This window comes from Girardinichthys multiradiatus, chromosome 19, assembly GCF_021462225.1.
Source record: "Girardinichthys multiradiatus isolate DD_20200921_A chromosome 19, DD_fGirMul_XY1, whole genome shotgun sequence".
Lineage (NCBI taxonomy): Eukaryota > Metazoa > Chordata > Actinopteri > Cyprinodontiformes > Goodeidae > Girardinichthys > Girardinichthys multiradiatus.
The window spans coordinates 14,507,838-14,527,287 of record NC_061811.1 but is presented as its reverse complement, the minus strand read 5'-3'; the positions used below and the strand labels follow the sequence as shown (position 1 = coordinate 14,527,287).

General features: G+C 38.5%; 1 protein-coding gene across 1 annotated transcript in view; it reads left to right on the top strand.

Annotated features, from left to right (window-relative positions):
- Positions 1 to 19,450, top strand: part of LOC124855599 (ryanodine receptor 3-like) — a 144,037-nt gene that overhangs the window by 19,637 nt on the left and 104,950 nt on the right. Inside the window, exons 12-21 of the mRNA XM_047345570.1 lie at positions 1,540 to 1,661; positions 2,456 to 2,636; positions 7,127 to 7,262; positions 8,932 to 9,027; positions 9,280 to 9,398; positions 11,826 to 11,959; positions 13,880 to 14,121; positions 14,383 to 14,575; positions 16,092 to 16,308; positions 16,380 to 16,484. Of these exons, the coding sequence (XP_047201526.1) occupies positions 1,540 to 1,661; positions 2,456 to 2,636; positions 7,127 to 7,262; positions 8,932 to 9,027; positions 9,280 to 9,398; positions 11,826 to 11,959; positions 13,880 to 14,121; positions 14,383 to 14,575; positions 16,092 to 16,308; positions 16,380 to 16,484 (1,545 nt within the window). The remainder of the gene's footprint in view (positions 1 to 1,539; positions 1,662 to 2,455; positions 2,637 to 7,126; positions 7,263 to 8,931; positions 9,028 to 9,279; positions 9,399 to 11,825; positions 11,960 to 13,879; positions 14,122 to 14,382; positions 14,576 to 16,091; positions 16,309 to 16,379; positions 16,485 to 19,450) is intronic.

Here is a 19,450-nt window from a genome sequence, read left to right as displayed (position 1 = left end):
CTTAATATGGATGATTTTGGCATACAGCTCATGAAAACCCAAAATTCCTATCTCACAAAATTAGCATATTTCATCCGACCAATAAAAAAAAGTGTTTTTAATACAAAAAACGTCAACCTTCAAATAATCATGTACAGTTATGCACTCAATACTTGGTCGGGAATCCTTTGGCAGAAATGACTGCTTCAATGCGGCGTGGCATGGAGGCAATCAGCCTGTGGCACTGCTGAGGTCTTATGGAGGCCCAGGATGCTTCGATAGCGGCCTTTAGCTCATCCAGAGTGTTGGGTCTTGAGTCTCTCAACGTTCTCTTCACAATATCCCACAGATTCTCTATGGGGTTCAGGTCAGGAGAGTTGGCAGGCCAATTGAGCACAGTAATACCATGGTCAGTAAACCATTTACCAGTGGTTTAGGCACTGTGAGCAATTTACCAGTGGTTTAGGCACTGTGAGCAGGTGCCAGGTCGTACTGAAAAATAAAATCTTCATCTCCATAAAGCTTTTCAGCAGATGGAAGCATGAAGTGCTCCAAAATCTCCTGATAGCTAGCTGCATTGACCCTGCCCTTGATAAAACACAGTGGACCAACACCAGCAGCTGACACGGCACCCCAGACCATCACTGACTGTGGGTACTTGACACTGGACTTCTGGCATTTTGGCATTTCCTTCTCCACAGTCTTCCTCCAGACTCTGGCACCTTGATTTCCGAATGACATGCAGAATTTGCTTTCATCCGAAAAAAGTACTTTGGACCACTGAGCAACAGTCCAGTGCTGCTTCTCTGTAGCCCAGGTCAGGCGCTTCTGCCGCTGTTTCTGGTTCAAAAGTGGCTTGACCTGGGGAATGCGGCACCTGTAGCCCATTTCCTGCACACGCCTGTGCACGGTGGCTCTGGATGTTTCTACTCCAGACTCAGTCCACTGCTTCTGCAGGTCCCCCAAGGTCTGGAATCAGACCTTCTCAACAATCTTCCTCAGGGTCCGGTCACCTCTTCTCGTTGTGCAGCGTTTTCTGCCACACTTTTTCCTTCCCACAGACTTCCCACTGAGGTGCCTTGATACAGCACTCTGGGAACAGCGTACTCATTCAGAAATTTCTTTCTGTGTCTTACCCTCTTGCTTGAGGGTGTTAATAGTGGCCTTCTGGACAGCAGTCAGGTCGGCAGTCTTACTCATGATTGGGGTTTTGAGTGATGTACCAGGCTGGGAGTTTTAAAGGCCTCAGGAATCTTTTGCAGGTGTTTAGAGTTAACTTGTTGATTCAGATGATTAGGTTCATAGCTCGTTTAGAGACCCTTTTAATGATATGCTAATTTTGTGAGATAGGAATTTTGGGTTTTCATGAGCTGTATGCCAAAATCATCCGTATTAAGACAATAAAAGACCTGAAATATTTCAGTTAGTGTGCAATGAATCTAAAATATATGAATGTTAAATTTTCATCGTGACATTATGGAAAATAATGAACTTTATCACAATATGCCAATATTTTGAGAAGGACCTGTATATCATCTGATCATCTGTGTTTCCCTCAAGGCTTGCCTTCATTCTGAGGGCCACATGGATGACGGATTAACCCTGCAGCGCTGTCAACACGAAGAGTCTCGAGCCGCGAGAATCATCCGCAACACAACGCTGCTCTTTAACCGATTCATCAGGTATGCGACACATTATTCATCTATGTGTAGAAGGATGTGGAAATTACCCATTAAATTCAAATTATCCACTTAAAACCAATTAGAGATATCTTGAGACGGTTTATCAAAGACATGCAGGTAATTTAAGCACCTGCTGATAATGAAGTAGCATAACTATTAAACACAATACAGCCCATTCTCTGATAGACCATGATGCGAAGAACATAGCGGAAGCCTGAACATTGATCTCTCAAAGCAACTTCAGTCTTTCTCACAGTCACACATCGTGAATGTCACCAGTGGAAAGTAGTGCTTTAGGCCTGTGAGTTTTGACTGAGTGAGAAACCAAAGCTACAGACAGCTCGCTCAGTGGACCTATCTTATGCTTGTAAACAGGCAACTACTTTAGCAGAGATGGAGGCCAGCTTCAAAAAGAGACCATTATAACTGAATCCTATTTTTATTTGTTATCAAAGATCACTCTATCCCTCTGGGTCCCTTTTGTGTCAACATATGAGGAAGTGTTAGACTCTCTCCTGTGTCTGTGACACATACATCCCCCCCTTTATCCCTCCCCCGCATATGACCGAAGCTATTTTTAGCACATCAGCGGAAATCAGTTATTCAACATGAATGAACTTGTGGGTTAAACACTGCTAGTCATCACTGACTCTGGTTACATCCGCACAGCCTCCCAGTAGGAGGGCATTTTATTGCCATTATGATGTATGGGGCAATTTTAAAACTATAAATGATCGTAATTCTCAGAGAGAATTGTTGTAATTATGTGTCTTGCTTCTGTGTCTCCATCACAGAGACCTTGACAGCCTGAGCGCTAAGAACAGGACCCCTGTAGCCTTGCCTGTCGAGGAGGTGCTCCAAACACTGAACGACCTCATCACCTATTTCCAGCTCCCTGATGCTGAGCTGGAGCATGAAGAAAGGCAGATCAAGCTGCGCTCACTCAAGAACAGGCAGAACCTCTTCAAACAAGAAGTGAGTGCTACCATTACAAAGGCCTGAGTAAAGTTGTGGCTCTAACATTTAAGCCTTCATCATACAATACCCAAAAACCAAAACAGCCTTGATGCGTTCTCCAACCCACAAACAAAACCAATCCATGATGCCGAAAGGTCGCTGTTGTGACTGAAAACCTTCTAAGCTTTAACTAAAGCCACACTCCCAATATTTAAAGTGAACCTTTTATTTCAAAGCAGATCTGTGATAAACCGACAGCACAACCAGTCAACCAGTGTACATATATTTCAAAACTGATAGCTACCAACACAATTACACTGAACAGATTACCTATAGTTTCTCTTATTTAAACAAATGTCACTTTGGAACCTTAGCCTATGATCCAAACTGCCTATATAATGCAAATGTTTTTAAAAACGCATATCTTTTATGGTTTAATCTTCTTGGAAAGGGGTCCTTTATTATTTAACCTTTCTACAACCACCAAATCCAAAGCTGTTTTACAAGGGTGACCTGGCTAAGAGGTTAACAACATAAATCATAGCTCTAAGTATGAAAGACAGATTCTAAAATATTCTGCAAATTTTTTTTTTTTTGTGTCCCCTTGGCGGTTTTTTCAGTGACCTTAAAAGTTTCCTACCAGCACCAGTTTGGTCTCCTATAAAAATCAAAGGGCCAGTTAGAATATCTTGGACCAGTGAAGAACATACCCACTGATTAAAGATCTAAATATGGCTGGCTATGTTATGGCTTGCGAGATAGAGGACCCCAGAATGCAGACTAGAAGGCAGCATGTCGGTAAGTAAAAAGGTTTAATAACAAAAACTCACTCACAGCTGGAGGCAGGAACAAAACTTCTAACAGGCAGGCGAGACAGGAATGGCATAATCCAAAGCAAGACTTGGTTTGAGAACAAGACATGATATGAGAAATGTTTCCGCGATGACTAACTGAACAGGTGTGTATATATGGAGTGAAAACCAGGTGGAACAAGGAGACAGATTAACTTGGAGCAGGTGAACCGAATAAACTTAATTGACAGACAGAACAAAACGTGGCTGCGGCAAAAACAGACTCTAATTTACAAACAAAACCAAACTTGACAAAACATGAACAAGACTAAAACATGACCAGAAAAATAATAAACAGAAGCATGATTCAAAATCTAAGAATAATAATAATAAATAATAATAATAAACAAAAGAACGATTCAAAACCTTAACTGTGAAAAACATAAGAAGAAACCCGAAACCAAAAACCAAACAACCCCAAATCATAACAGGCTAATCAAAACATCTATCGGGCCTTACAGTTATTTGGTTTAAGATTTATGGCTAGACATATACAAGGGTCTGCAGTCACTTAGAGTCTTTTTGGAGTCTTTGATTGGCTTATTATTTTCCAAAATCTTTTTAGGGCACAGATCTCAGACAGAAAACTCTATTCTTCTTTGTTCAGTATTTTTTTTCTTCACTTTCCATAAAAATGGAATTCAATAAAATGTTATTCAATTTCTATTTGTAAAGGTATGACTTCTTTCTTGCCTAATAACAACAATTTTGTTCTTAACCATAAAACAAAATATTTTCTCAACTTGATTTATTTTATTAATAAAAAATATATAAGCTTTTTTTTTGAAGGGTCATGTAGTTTTTGTGGCCCTAGGAAAATTTTATTTAGCTGGATCATGAACAAAAATGTTTGTCTGAATTGTAAAAGTTACTGACCTCTGACTTATGACCTGACTTATATCTTGAAACCCCTGGCGGCTCACCGATGCCAATTAATATGCGGAACTAAACATTACAAACCATGACTGAAAACCAGCGATTTCTATGATTTTACTGCATGTTTGTATGAGCTGAAAGAAGAAGGAAACCTGCAGAAGTGTGAGAGTGGTAAAAGCAATTGATCCTCAGAGGATGTTTCATTGCTGTTCCGGATTTGGAGGCACTGGAAATTAAGGTGTCAGCAGTTTCAGTGTTATAAGTTTTCCCTGAAGCTAGGATGAGCACACTGAAACTGCTAAGTTTCCAGAGCCTAAATTATTTTTATTAATTATACAGTATGTCAGCTGGTACACTGAGTAGCCCTTTGACATCAAACATGCAAACTTTATTTGTTCTGCATCAATATACATAACATCACCTAATCTTAAGGAGATCCATCCATCTATTTTCTATTACTGCTTCTTTCATAGAAGGTCAGGGGGGAGCTGGTGCCTATGTCCAGCAGTCTATGGGTGAGAGGCAGTGTACACCAGGCCAGTCCATCACAGAGCAACACACAGAACAAACAACCATGCACACACCCATTCACACCTAAGGGCAATTTAGAGAGACCAATTAACCTAGCAGTCATGTTTTTTGACTGTGGGAGGAAGCCAGAGTACCTGGAGAGAACCCACGCGTGCACAAGGAGAACAGGCAAACTCCATGCAGAAAGACTCCCGGCCGGGAGTCAAACCGAGGACCTTCCTTCTGCAAGGCAACAGTGCTACCAACTGTGCCACCATGAAGCTCATCTCAAAGAGATATTACCATCAAATATTTACAGCTTTCAATCTTACTTTTTTATGGCTAATATGATAAAATGAAAGCCCCTGTGTAGTTCCTGATATATTGCCTTCTGAAGGTTAATTTGTCAATGCACAAAGCTGACTCATGATTTTTGCTGGCATTATAAATCATCTAAAATTTCCATTTGGTCTTTTTTTTAACGCCCTCCGTTTTGCATATAAGATCACTGTAGATATTCCTCTGTGGCATTAATCACTGTCACACGTTAGAAGAGAGAAAGTTGCATCTTTGATGGTCCTGCTAATTGAAATCTGGAGACAGGTTTCACAAATGAAGTTCTATAAATTATTAATTAGAGCGTGTCTTCGATATGAGATGTCTTGATGTTTAATTGTGTGGAATTTGGAGTCCACTTAACTACAAAACAAAGAAAATAAAACAATACAACTTTTGCACATTGCTGTCAAGTATTTGGTTGCACGAGTACTGCTGCAGTACTTAAAGGACATATCATCAGGGAGCCAGCTGCTGATCTATTCTGAACAAGTTAAATGAGATCCTTTTTAAGATACATAAAGATCAGATATTTGCTTGTTGCAGATGGTGTGGTTTTGTTGGCCTCTTCAGAATATAACCTTCTGCAGGCACTGGAATGGTTCGCCATAAAGTGTAAAGCAATTGGGAGGAGAGTTAGTTTCTCCACATCTATGGTCATGTTTTCCACCAGAGGAAAGGTGGACTACTCCTGCTAGATTTAGCTCAGTCTTTGCCTCAAGTGAAGGAGTTCTTGGTGCCTTGTTCTCAAGTGATGGCAGGATGGAGCGGGAGATGCATGACCCTCTGTCATGGTGAGCAGAACCCAGGTTTGTTGGGTTCACTTAAAACTAAGATCCAACTTAAAATTAACTTATCTGAAGGAGCAAAGACAGGCATTTGGAGGGAAGGAGAAGGACTATCTAAGCAAAATGGTTTAAGGGTGGAGTCGGATGTCCGACCCTGCCCAATATTTGAACCCTAGCCCAAACCCAGCTAATTCTCGAGCCCCACCCCTCCGCCCTATAACAATGGCAGCTTTACTAGTACCCCTCCAGTGCACTCATGAATAAAGTGCGTTCCTGTTACTGACAACATTGGCTCATCTATTTGCTTCAGTCACTTTCAGGAATGTCCATCACTTTATCTGTTTTTCTAAAAAAAAAAGTTTCTTCTGGTATTTCTTATCGTGTCTTGACACAAGCTTGTGAATTTTATTCAGCAGTGGTGACCATTTTTCAACCTTCACTGCCTTTAGCGCTCTCTGAAAGACATTCAGAGAGCACTTCTTATGCTTCTGAATGTTTTCAGAAGTACAAGAAGCTCTTGTACTTCTGTGAATCAGTTCGAACCTGATGATAATGTTTGCCTTTATGCTAGGGCTGCATTAGCAAAATATCACTTTATGCTATATCCGTATTGAGAAAAACTGCATGAACTGCAATAAATGTTAACTAATTATTGTCATACTATGCTTTCAGGCTCTTGATGCCTTTAATATACTAGGTGACACTTGTTTTTTAATGCATCATGAAAGGTTTTAGAAGAAAGGAAGAGGTAGTGAAGTGGTCAGGTCATTAACAACCTTTTTATAAAACCTTAGATGGAAACAATATATTTCTTTTTCTTGTAGCTGGATAGACTGCTCATTATCTGGGGTTTATGTTTGCTACTAACCCAGAGTGTCAATATAAGGCACAGATGATTTAACAGTTTTTAATAATTTTTTTATTTATTGCAAATCATATTATTATGTCCCAAGTAGCAATGTACATCGAAATTATAAATGTAAGTCACAGTAGTCCAGCTCACCCATAGGTTAATCTTTTCAGAATTGTGGGTCAACTAATTACAATTTAGCTTTATATTGTTTAGATAAAAAAAATGCAAATCTACTAAAATCTTTAGTAACAAAAATTGAACAGTTAAGGTCTGTGATTTCTGTATGTATCTTAGGGCATGCTGACCCTTGTCTCCAACTGCATCGACCGGCTAAACGTCTACAACAGTGCGGCCCATTTTGGGGAGTGTGCTGGGCCAGAGGTCGGAGCAGCCTGGAAAGACATTCTCAACTTGCTTTATGAGCTGCTGGGTAATAAACTGGTTTCACAACAATCCCTCATACACACACATACAAACACATATGTATGGATAAGCACATTTAGACTAACTCTGTACTGTAATGAGTCTCAGAGATGGGAGGTTTTGAGATATAAAGTGGCTGGAACTATGATTATTTATTTCCCTGCTGATCTGGCAGCTAACTGAGATGACAGCAAACCAGCTATTCAACTATAGATGAACTGAGAAGTCAGCTGTTCTTTGGACTTGGCCAATTTTTTAGGTTGAATAACCCTGTCCATTGACCCAACTGTGGGAAACTCAAAAATCTTCTCTTTTTATAACCAAAAACTGCAATGAAAGCACTCTTTGGTCTGAATGCTGTTTTATCCTTTTTTCAACCTCGCATGGAATGTTTGGAAATGTTTCCAGTCTTTTGAAAAATCTTTGTTATCTACATTCTCCTCAGAGTACAGTTGTATTTGTAATGCTGGCCATGCTAACTGTGCTGATCGCTAATATAAGATGCTAAAGTCTGATTAAAATGTGAACTCTGTAATCATTATGTCTTTGCGTAATAAACAAAAACAGTAAAACACAGTTTTATAGCAACTATTCTTTCACACAGAAGATGCAAAATTGCCCTAATCCTAATATAAGTATTTATATAAGTATTTATAGGCCACTTATGTTAGGAAGGCTAGACAAAAATATGTTGTTTTCTTATATCTTCTTATATTACAATTCTTACAGATAAATCAGAGTTAGCATGTCATGTCTTTACAAAAAAATCAAAAACCAGAAACTGTCCAGAAACACCAATCGGTGCATCTCTGAGTTAAACACTAGTGGGTATGTATCCCACTGGATACAAAGGCATTGGGAACCTTACAAAAGTAAGGTTCCTAATGCAGCTATCCCCCTGGCACACACCACATAGGAAACCTCTGTGTCCCTTCTTTGCTCCTTTTAGTCAATAAATGTCAATTTTCATCATTATCTTGTCTATCTGTTTTGTTCTTGCCATGTTCTTCACATGACCCAGTGTCATGGCCCTCCTGTCCAACAATCACTTTTAACTTCTTGTACTCTCCTGTTATAATCTGTCTAACATATTTCAGTAGACTGGCCCAGCCTATTTATTGTATACTTTCACTCTCCCACTATGTCTGCACATCCTGCTACCTTATGCAAAGTTTATCTTTCATCCTGCCAAACTGAAGTCTTTCTGCCCTTCAAGAATGTCCTTCATGCTCTTGTTTATACTGACTTCACCTGCTGACTGAAATTAGTCTCCCAGCCACGTCTCTCTCTCACGCCCCTGTTCCCTCCCCCACACACCTGATGTAGCGCAGCGCAAACTGGATTTGAGATGCCTTCTTCCTTTCTTCCCTGTCTGTCTGCATCCCATGACCCTGTCTTTTTGCTGCTAGGGCATTCATTAGGTTGGTTTATTTGGCAGAAAGTGTTGATGTCTTCTCCTTGTCCTACCTCTTTCATCTACCTTAGGCACCTTCACAGATTAATATTTATAAGAATGCCAAAGCAGAACCTCTCACTTAACTGGCTTTGGCATTAATTTAAGGTGTCTCCTTTTGGACGACCTTGCTATGTATCATGTAACTGCTGAAATGGACCCATCAAACCTGTTAATTCCTTGGTGCAAAGTCTGACTCACCCAAACGTCTTGTGACTTGCAGCGGCGTTAATCAGAGGAAACCGAAACAACTGTACCCAGTTCTCAAACAATTTGGACTGGCTGGTGAGCAAGTTGGAAAGACTTGAGTCTTCTTCAGGTACTCCCCATCATTCTTGTAGTTATTGTACTGTGCATCCTGTAAGAGAAAAGCTTTTCAAGATAACAGCTGAGAAACATTCCCTTGCCTAAATGAACCTTTGAACTGTTGGCAGCTTTTATAAGTAGAGATATGTATGCACCAGCAGGGTTTCCTGTTGGTCAATGCATGTTGTCTCTTTGACAAATGTCCTCTCCTTTGTCTTTCCCTTCCTCTGTTGTTAACTAATTGATTAATTTTGCTGCTGTGCAGGCATCTTAGAGGTTCTGCACTGCATCCTAATCGAGAGCCCTGAGGCGCTCAATATCGTCCAGAAAGGACATATTAAGTCCATCATATCCCTGCTCTACAAGCATGGTCGGAACCACAAGGTAAGCACTACTAGCTATGCTGCAGTCAGTTTTAATGTGTGACATCATTGCAATGTGAAATACACCTCTAGGTTTTAGTGTTGACATGCAAGTTAATGCAAGATAGATACGGTGCCTTGTGGAAGTATTCAAACTCCTTACATTTCTTTCTTTTTTGTCATGTTACATCACAAACAATGATGTATTTTATTGGGATTTAAAGTAACAGACAAGCACATAGTAGCACATAATTGTTATGTGAAAGAAAAAAAAAACAACTGTATGCATTTTTATTCAACCCTACCTGAATCATTACTTTGCAGAACCAACTTTTACTGCAGCTATAATAGCTATAGTTTGGATGGAAGGCTTCTGTGCTCAGTAATTTTCAAGTCTTGCCACCAATTCTCAATTAGATTTAGGTCTGGGCTTTGACTAGACCATTCTAACACATGTATATAGATTGATCTAAACTTATTCCATTGTAGCTGTACAGGCTGTATCTTTAGGATTGCTGCCCCAGTCTGAAGTCTTTTGTAGCTTTGAACAGGTTTCTTCCAGCACTGTCCTGTATTTTGCTCTAACCTCAACTGGAACCGACTTCCCTGTGCCTGCTGAAGAAAAGCATCACTACAGTGTGAGGGTGCTACCACAATGTTATATGGCTGGGATGGTGTGTTTAGGTTGCCATTTTGTGTTGAAATCTAGTAAAATGTTTGTGGTTATTATGTGACAAATGTAAAAAAAGGTTTAGGTGTATGAATACTTTTCCAAGGCACTGTAGAAAGCATATAAAGTTGGACACATGTATAGGTGGAAAATGCAACATTGCATATGCTGTCACAACTAAGAATAAAAAACGTGTGCTGTTTTGATGATTTGGTTACAGATTTTATTTTTTAAATATTTCTTTAATCTATTGTTGTATGAAAATAAAACATATTATATATAGGACATGACAATGTGGTCCAAATACAGTACATTATACATATCCAAAAAAATTGACATGATATTTTAGAGTCTGGATTGCAAGATGGAGTATTGCTTTAGGTTTTTTCTTTAATACTTTTACACAATATACGATCTGTTGTATTTTTGTAAACTTGATGTTGGCTTTAAATAATGGTACAGCTTGGTAAGGACATAGTTATCATGTCGTATAGAAAACTCTAGAATGGAAACAGGTTTTTTTACCATGTAAGAGGGCAGTAGTTTGAGGTTCCTCCTGGGGCTACCATGTTAATTTGAGACATTAACAATTTTAAAGTGGTCAGTAAAATTTCCAAAATGCAAAAGGTAGAACAATCTCAAGTAACGCCCTAAATTCTCAAGGAAAACAAAACAAAAAATATTTAAATGGATGCGCAATTTTTACATAAGCAGCTCAGATTTCGAGGTGTTAGTTCTGCTTTAGACCACTGGCATCTGTTAGTTCACTTTAATGTAAGCTTTGTTCACCATTCAGCCACAATGAAGGTTGGTTGGTGGTTTATTTGTCTTATATTGTCACAGGTATCACAAGATGAATAGGAAGAATTGTGAGTTTATGGTAAACAGCCACATTTAAGCCAATCTTTGAAGACTGTTGAGATACAGTTAACAGTACAGTAGCTCATCTTGTAGATTAGTGTTGTGTTGTGTACGCTCATTCATTGAGTTAGTGTCTATATACACATTATTACTAAGCTAAGTGTTTCTAATTTTCCTATCTATATGTGAGATTTTGTTAAATAAAATAGCATCACTTTAGCCAAGCAGGGAGAGTAACATCAGACCTTAAACTAGGATTTTGTGAAAACTGTGCTTGCATTTATCTTCATGCTGTCCTTACCTAAAGGTTATACTCAACTCACATTTAATTCAAAACAAGTTTTCCCTGGAACTCTGAGTTTTTCTTCTTCTCTTAGCTATTTATTGACTGTACAAATCTTGTACCAGCATAAACCTCCACCCCTGGCAGAGGGTTTCTGGGATGTTAGGTTGTGTCGTCTTCCTGATATAAATAAAACTGTTTACCACTGTAATAAAATCACATAGCAGACACTTGGCTAAGCCAGGTCATAAATCTGCCTGAATATATAATTTTTCAATGGAGGCAGAAGGAAAAGGTCAATGATTAAGTGGCCTGTCACCCTTGGCTGAGCTGAACCTCCCTGACCATTTAATTCTGTGCTTTGTTAAGTGAATATTATTGGACATGTTTTTTACCTCCAAGAAGCATCACAGAGTAATTATGCCATGGTTAAATGAAAACTGGCTGTCCCCAGAGCAGCAACCTAAACAATGATTAGCACCGCAGGCCAGTAGCCATTTGTGGAAAAGTATAGATTCATATCTATGTGCTTAATAAATAAATGAATAAAGAATAGATTTAATCAGCTTCTGGGGAGCTGTTGTGGTCTTTGTTATTTCTTATTATACGTCCTGCTGACTCGCTCTCTTTTTCAGATTCTGGATGTGCTCTGTTCGCTATGTGTGTGTAATGGTGTAGCTGTGCGAACCAATCAGAACCTCATTTGTGATCACTTGCTGCCCAAAAGAGATCTGCTTATGCAAACCCAACTGGTCAATGATGTCCAGAGGTGAGAAAACTATTCATTCACCCCAATGCCAATCATATCTCTTAGATATTTTACTTCAGTGATTATTTTATTACCAACTGAAAGCAGTGAAAAGTACAAACACACTGTCACTGGAGCCAAGCAACTGTCTAAACTCATATATAAACTAAAAGATTGTTGACAGTTTTAGTTTAGTTTTAGTTGTAAATCCCTTTGTAAACACAGTTCTGCAGGGAAACAAACTCTTATTGAAGGTATTTTCTGCTTATATCACTTTGTTTTGCGATGGAATTTCAGAGAAAAAAAGAAAACAGTTGTGTTTTGCGTCTTCAAAGAAAGGAATGTAACACACCAGTTAGAAAGCCATAAACTGTTAAAATACTTATCTACGTCATCACAAGCTATTCTGGGCAGACAGTAATAGTAGGAACAGATCAAATAGATATTTAGGATGGCTTAAGCACATAACCTTACAGTAACATGACAACAAGCAACGTCTAAAGGTTATTTTTGCAACAAATCAGCCTATGAGTATATCGTTCCCACCAGGCTACAAGGAAACACAGCTGTTTGTAAACCTTCTGGATAAAAATTGGATCAAAATGTGCACTTTTTTTTAAAGGGATTTCAATAGACTCCATGAAGTGACTTGTTGGAGAAGTTGTCATTAGTTTTTTGTTTTTTTTTACCACCGGGGTTTGCTTGCACGCAGTCACTATAAGATAACAGGTATTATAACATTTTTGTCTATCACAGCTCTCACTAAAATTAAGCGATTCGTCTTCCTCTTATGGTTCATCCTTCTAACTCTGTTAGTGTTTTTTGTTTATTTTGAGTTTAACAGGTGCTTCTACCCTGTTCTCTTCAGTCTGTAATTGCTCCCAAGTTTGATAGAGTTTTAATTGCAGTGACATTTTGAGGTTTTTTTGTACATTTGAGTTTAGTAAAACATATCACCAATCATTTTAAGGACCCCTGTTTAATTTTTCATTAACACAAATAAGAAATCGACATATCACATGGCAGCAACTGAAATCATTTAGGCATGTAGACATGGTCAAGATGACTTGCTTATGTTCTAACAGATCTTAGGATTTTCTCACACAACCATCTCCCAGGTTTTCAGAGAATGGTCTAAAAAGCGAACCGAAGACCACATCTTGGTCTTCTCAAAATGGCTCTTTACTTCAGCTGGGACGTTTAGATGGTGGGGTCACAATTTGATGTAAAAACATGGAAGCATTCATCCATCCTGCTTTGTATTAACAGTTCAGGCTGGTGGTGGAAGTGTAATGGTCTGAGAGATATTTTCTTGGCACAATTCAGGTCATTTGGTACCAGTTGAGCATTGTTTAAATACTAAAGTGTGCTGTAGTCCATTCCCTTTATGACCACAATGTACCTATCTTTTGATAGTACCTACCAGCAAGATAATGTCCAAGTGACAAATCATCTCATCATCTTTCTTGAACACGACAGCGAGTTCACTGTGCTCAACATTCATCAGATCTGAGTCTTCAGACTTCTTTTGGGATGTGGTGGAATGGAAGATTCTCATAAGTGATTTGTAGCTGGCAAATCTGCAGCAACTCAGGTCCATCTGGACCAAAATCATACTCATAAAGGTATCATTATGGCAGGCTGACATAAGTCATCACTAAGAGAATATAGTACTAGAGCAGTTGATAAGTTTACAGAAGGCACAACACAGAAAGGAAACACAAAAACAAACTTAAAACAATCAAACTCATCTTTAGATAACAAACAATAAATTTCCTGCAGTTTTTAATAAAGGTATTTAAATTAAAACTGTTGGCACTTAGACTTATCTTTTTTGCCTTATGTGCACTATTCTCGAGGATAAACTTTCACATTTACAGTACAGTTCTGGCAACATGCTCTGATGCACATTAATTATTTGACATTTCACTTCATTTTCAGCACGAGACCAAACATCTTCCTTGGGGTCAGTGAGGGCTCTGCTCAGTATAAAAAGTGGTACTACGAGCTGATGATTGACCAGGTGGACCACTTTGTCACCAGCGAGCCCTCCCACCTCAGAGTAGGCTGGGCCAACACCAAAGGATATGCACCCTATCCTGGAGGAGGGGAGGGCTGGGGGGGCAATGGAGTTGGGGATGACCTCTACTCGTATGGCTTTGATGGGCTCCACCTCTGGTCAGGTGAGTGAGAGAAATAAATTTGTGAAAGTGTGTTTGGTTGTTACAGTAATAACCTAACAAATAAAAGATGAGAGGTATTCCTGGGAGTCAGCCAGGTTATATCCAGACAGTCAGTACCCTGCAGGGGTGACTTCCTTGCCCAGACTGTGTGTAGAGGTGTGTAAATGTGCTCCATCCTGTTTCTGTTGGAAAGATCTGGTCTGTGCCAGCACAGTTCACCAGGTTCACATTCACACACTGGTGTGTTTGCCTCCCAAACAGGTCGCATCCCGCGAGCTGTTGCGTCTGTAAACCAGCATATCCTGACTTCAGAAGATGTGGTGAGCTGTTGTCTGGACCTGGGAGCTCCCAGCATTTCCTTCAGGATAAACGGACAGCCGGTCCAGGGCATGTTTGAAAATTTTAACACAGATGGACTCTTTTTCCCCGTCGTCAGCTTTTCTGCAGGGATCAAGTGAGTGTTTATTCCCTTCTGCTCTGAGTTGTTGGATGAATCTACTCTTCTTGACACAGACATCAGTGTTTTACCCAGAACCTACAAAACCTAAAATTCTACCCAAACGAACAGTTGTGCTCAGAGCCTTTTTGCTATGAAATATATAAGAAAACACTAAACAAACGAAGAAAGGGGATAACCAGGTATTGGACTTACACATGTTGGTTTTGTAATATAATCCAATAGTGCACAAAGTTTTAAATGAACACAGGGAAACATACCAACAACTTCCACAGGCTGTAAAACAATTTAAATTAAAACAAATTTGGAGCCACAAACAAATGGGTTAAACTTGTTTGATTATTGTATAGATTTCACTTTGGACTTTTTTTAAAATAACCTTTATATTATATTGATTCATTACACAAGGAGTGATAGATTTCAAATTTTTATCTCTGTTAATTTAAACCATTTTGACAGTGATTGAATACCCAAAATTTTGTATCACAGAACATACGAATATTACATAGGGCAGGTAAGAAACATCTTTTTACAGAAATGTTATGCTGTTACTATGTTACAGTCTAAAAACATTTATGGGGAAGACCACTAATTTATAATTGTCCTATAGACCTTTACAGTTCACTCGGAGGAATAGCCACAATAGCTCATCGTAAAGAACATGGCTATTCACAGAGTGCTGTATCCAAAGTTTTCTTTTCAGAAAAAAGTAAGTTCTGCATTTCCTTTAGAAATTAAAGTCTGGAGGAAAAGTAGAGAGACACAGAGTCCCAGCTGCTTGTGGTCTTCTGTAAAGTCTTCACAGTCGGTGATGATTTGGGGAGCCATGTCATGTTCTGAAGTATTATTAAGAAGAAGATCAGAAACACCAGATCCTACAATGCAGATGAGCTTAAGGCCATTATTAAAGCCACCTGGACTTCTTTAACACCTCAGTAGAGCCACAGGCTGATCGTCTCCATGCCATGCCACAGTGATGCAGTAATTCATGCAAAATGAGCCCCAATCAAGTGTTGTGTCCATGCACTGTCCTGTAAATAGATATGCTTGTCAATAGGCTGACCTCTCTATCTTAAAGACTTCTGGTTGACATTGTTTTATTTCATATGTACAATGCTAGTGTGAACACTGCTGAATGGGTTAAACACCAACAAGCTTGTGCTTGCAACTGACCCAGTGAACGATTCCATGGATTTAAACATGTCGTGAAGTGACAGTCACAACTTTGTGCTCAATAATTGAGGGCTGCAGTCAGAGTGAGGCTTGGTTATGTCATCTCTAGTACTCGAGAAGCTATTTTGGGTAGCCCCTTGAGGTATACCCTTTATAGTCATGGCAAAAAAACAACTTTTTTTCTGTCAGAGTTCAGCTTGCCCCTGATTGATGGGGATTAAGAGATGTTATTTTTTCTGGGTTTTTTAATATTACTATCTTTTTGTGAAATATTCTTTTATTCTTTTATTCTTTTTTTCCCTGATAGAAGATAACAGAGGACCTGTTTTTTTCTTTTAAGGGTACGCTTCTTGTTGGGTGGCCGACATGGCGACTTTAAGTTTCTGCCCCCATCAAGTTATGCTCCGTGTTATGAGGCTTTGCTGCCCAAAGAGAAGATGAAAGTAGAGCCTGTGAAAGAGTACAAAAGAGATGTGGAGGGAGTCCGGGATCTGCTTGGAACCACCCAGTTCACCTCACAGGCCTCCTTCATTCCCACTCCTGTGGAGACCAGCCAGGTAACCTCATGAGATCAGTTTGAAGATTCACTTTGCAACAGGAAGAATTCAAAATAATTTCTCTGCCTCAGGTTGTCATGCCGCCTCACTTAGAAAAAGTTCGGGATAAGCTGGCTGAAAACATACATGAACTGTGGGGCATGAATAAGATTGAGTTGGGATGGACTTACGGCAAGGTAGGAGGACTCCCACAGCATTTTCTTATTTTCATCTCTTTGACAGAAAGATAAAAAGCATGCTCCATACATTTTGCCACATTTGTCAAAAAACAAATAAATTAACATCCGTATTGCATATTTTCTAAATACAAAAAAAAATAAATCAATAAAGTGGAAAAGCATTAGTTTTAAGAAGCAATAACATCTCAAAAGCCTGTACGTCATCTTGCTTTCTCTTCTATAATTTGCTCTTCACTCCTAAAAGAGGGTAAGTGGAAAAAAGATCACTAATTTTGTTTATGTCTATTGCTTTTCATATCCCTCATTTAGATGCTTCCTTCCAGTTTGTTTGTGGATTGCAAACTTGTTTTGTTTTGTGTGTTTTAGTACTAGTCATGAATTATTGTTTCACCCAAGAGAGTTTGAGAATTTAAAAGTAAAGTCTGGTTTTTAATTTGCTCCATTAACATTTTTATTTTCTTTGTAAAGAAAAACCCCTTGTCTGAAAACAAGTGTGATTTTTCTCATACAATCATTTAAATGTAAAGGGCGGATGGTTTCACAATTCAAAACTGCTGAAAACCTGTTTTTGTGGAGAACTGATTTTATGTCATGTAAAATTATTTTCTGCAAAAGTTAAATATAAGTATTTGCACAGCTTCATATGCTGGAGCTGACAATGGTTAACTTAGCATAAAAAGCTAAGGAGCTGGCTTGACACTTTTTAATTTAAGCTCTTGCAATTGTTTCAGTTATTTAGTTTTCAACAAATGTCTTACTGAAATCAAAACAGGAGTGACATTGTTCTTATCTGAAGGTTTAATGAGTTATAGGCACTACTAATGTTTTGCTAACTTAAAACTTACCTAGCAGGGCTCTTTTGAAATTTAAAATCTTCAACAATTTTCATATTTTTCTTTTATGAGGTTTACTGTCGATATTGATTGTTTTTAAACAAGCTTTAAATATTAGGAAATACTCCTGTTATATTAGACTAGTTCTTTTGCTCCATTGTTTTAGTAAAACTCTGAGCGGCTGATTTGTATTTTATCCTATTTCAATGTTTTTTTTTACTTCTAGTAACTGATAATATAATTAAAGTTTTTGTCATACCTGAAAGCACAGGAGTGCATCATATTACAATATATTTTTTCTACAATATCAGTTTCAAATAAATACTATCTTTGTCAAGCTATTTGCGAGGGAAATGCTCTGATTTAACTTTTAGACATGTTAAACTGTTAAATCATTCATTTATTCATTTACTGCAAACATACAGCAGCCTTATGAAGCATTTATGTAACCGATCATTAATTACACTTATTAGGAGTATTTTTAACAGCTGTTACAGCTTTGGAGTTAAACAGGAGTTCAGTATGTTTTCAAGACAACAACAAAAGATAACAAAGGTGACATTTAAAATCTTATTTAACATCATATATTAGTGATTAGCATGGTTATCATTACTAACTGTGAAGAGAAGCCTTTGTGATTTCCATGTAGAGGAAGTAAAAACCTTAATTTAGATTTCCAAAAGACAACATTTTAAAATCCAGTTTGTGTCATGAGAGAAAATTCAGTTTTCTTGCTAAAAGCTTTTTATGCCTTTTAGGCTTCCTCTGATTTTATTTTAATTGCCTAATTGATATGGAAAATAGCTTATTTTGAATCTTCTTACAGCAGTACCAACTTTCACATTGAAGTGTGTTGTGGTTAGTGTGAAAGATGGTGCTTTCACTGACAATAAAAAGAGAAGACACCTAGTTTCCAAGCAGCTGATCAAGGATAATTGCTAATCAAGCATGACATAGCCCTATTCTGGTCACTATGAGACTTCCTGGCACATCTTTACATCATTACCGAGGAAAGACGTCATTAAAACTCAAAACAGCTTATAAATAAATCTTTTTATAATGATGAAGTGGAGAAGAACCTCTTTCAGATGATTTTCTGTAACCGAATATTGTTATTTACACGATTTATATAACCTAATGTGAAGATGGAGGCTCTGCTGACATTTCAAAATTGTGAAATTTCTGTTTTGTTAAAGTGGACATATCATGCTTATAAATCCTTCCTTTTCACACCTAAATCATTCAGTTGTGGTCTTTATAAAGTGGAACTGCAATGCATTGGTCTGAATTCCTTGTTATTGTAGCTCCACAGGCCCCTCTTCTGAGGTGCGTCTAAGAGCAACTCGTGTGGTCTCTTTAAATGCTGTTGAGGCGCTTCACACCCCAACCCCCTCCAGGTCAAGGTGCTCTTCAATTTAACCTGTTCTGACATTTTTGTAGTTTAATAACAATTATCTAGCGCCGCAGAAACAAGACAAAGACAGCAAAAACATTGCAAAACTGTTTATGTAATAATACTATTCCAAACATGCAGTATGGTTATGTCCTCAAGAACCTAAACGCAGCACACAGCGCTAACATAAGCAGAAGGCATGATGACACTGCTATCAAAACAATGGCCAGGACATCATATCAACACACAATAAATTCATATCTAAAATAATGTTTGTTTAGCATTCCGTGTTATTTTCAGCTTATGGCTTTGCTGTGTCTGTCGTTTCCGTAGACAGAAGGGACTGACCTCTTAATCAAAGGAAGTCTTTCAGCAAATCCTTCTTGATACTGGTGGAGGTCACTGAAGGCACTCGTCCTTGAAGTGGGGGAAATATGAATTTCCCCACTGATGTCGGTAGATTTCCATGAAAAAAAAAAAAAAAACAGGCACTTCCAAGAGGTTCTGATGCTGGGGGAACGGTGTAATGAACTGTGTGGGTTAATACACCAAACAACCAAACCGAACTCATCCTCTTTCAGTGTAGGCATACTTGAGCTTGGACTAAATCGTAGCGAGAAATAACTATGGCGGACACGCGAAATTGATCAGCCGGAGGTCCATGACTGTATTTAGCTGTTCCATAGCAAATACAGTGACGTAACAGTTGGAAAAACATAACAGATGATAGAGAAATC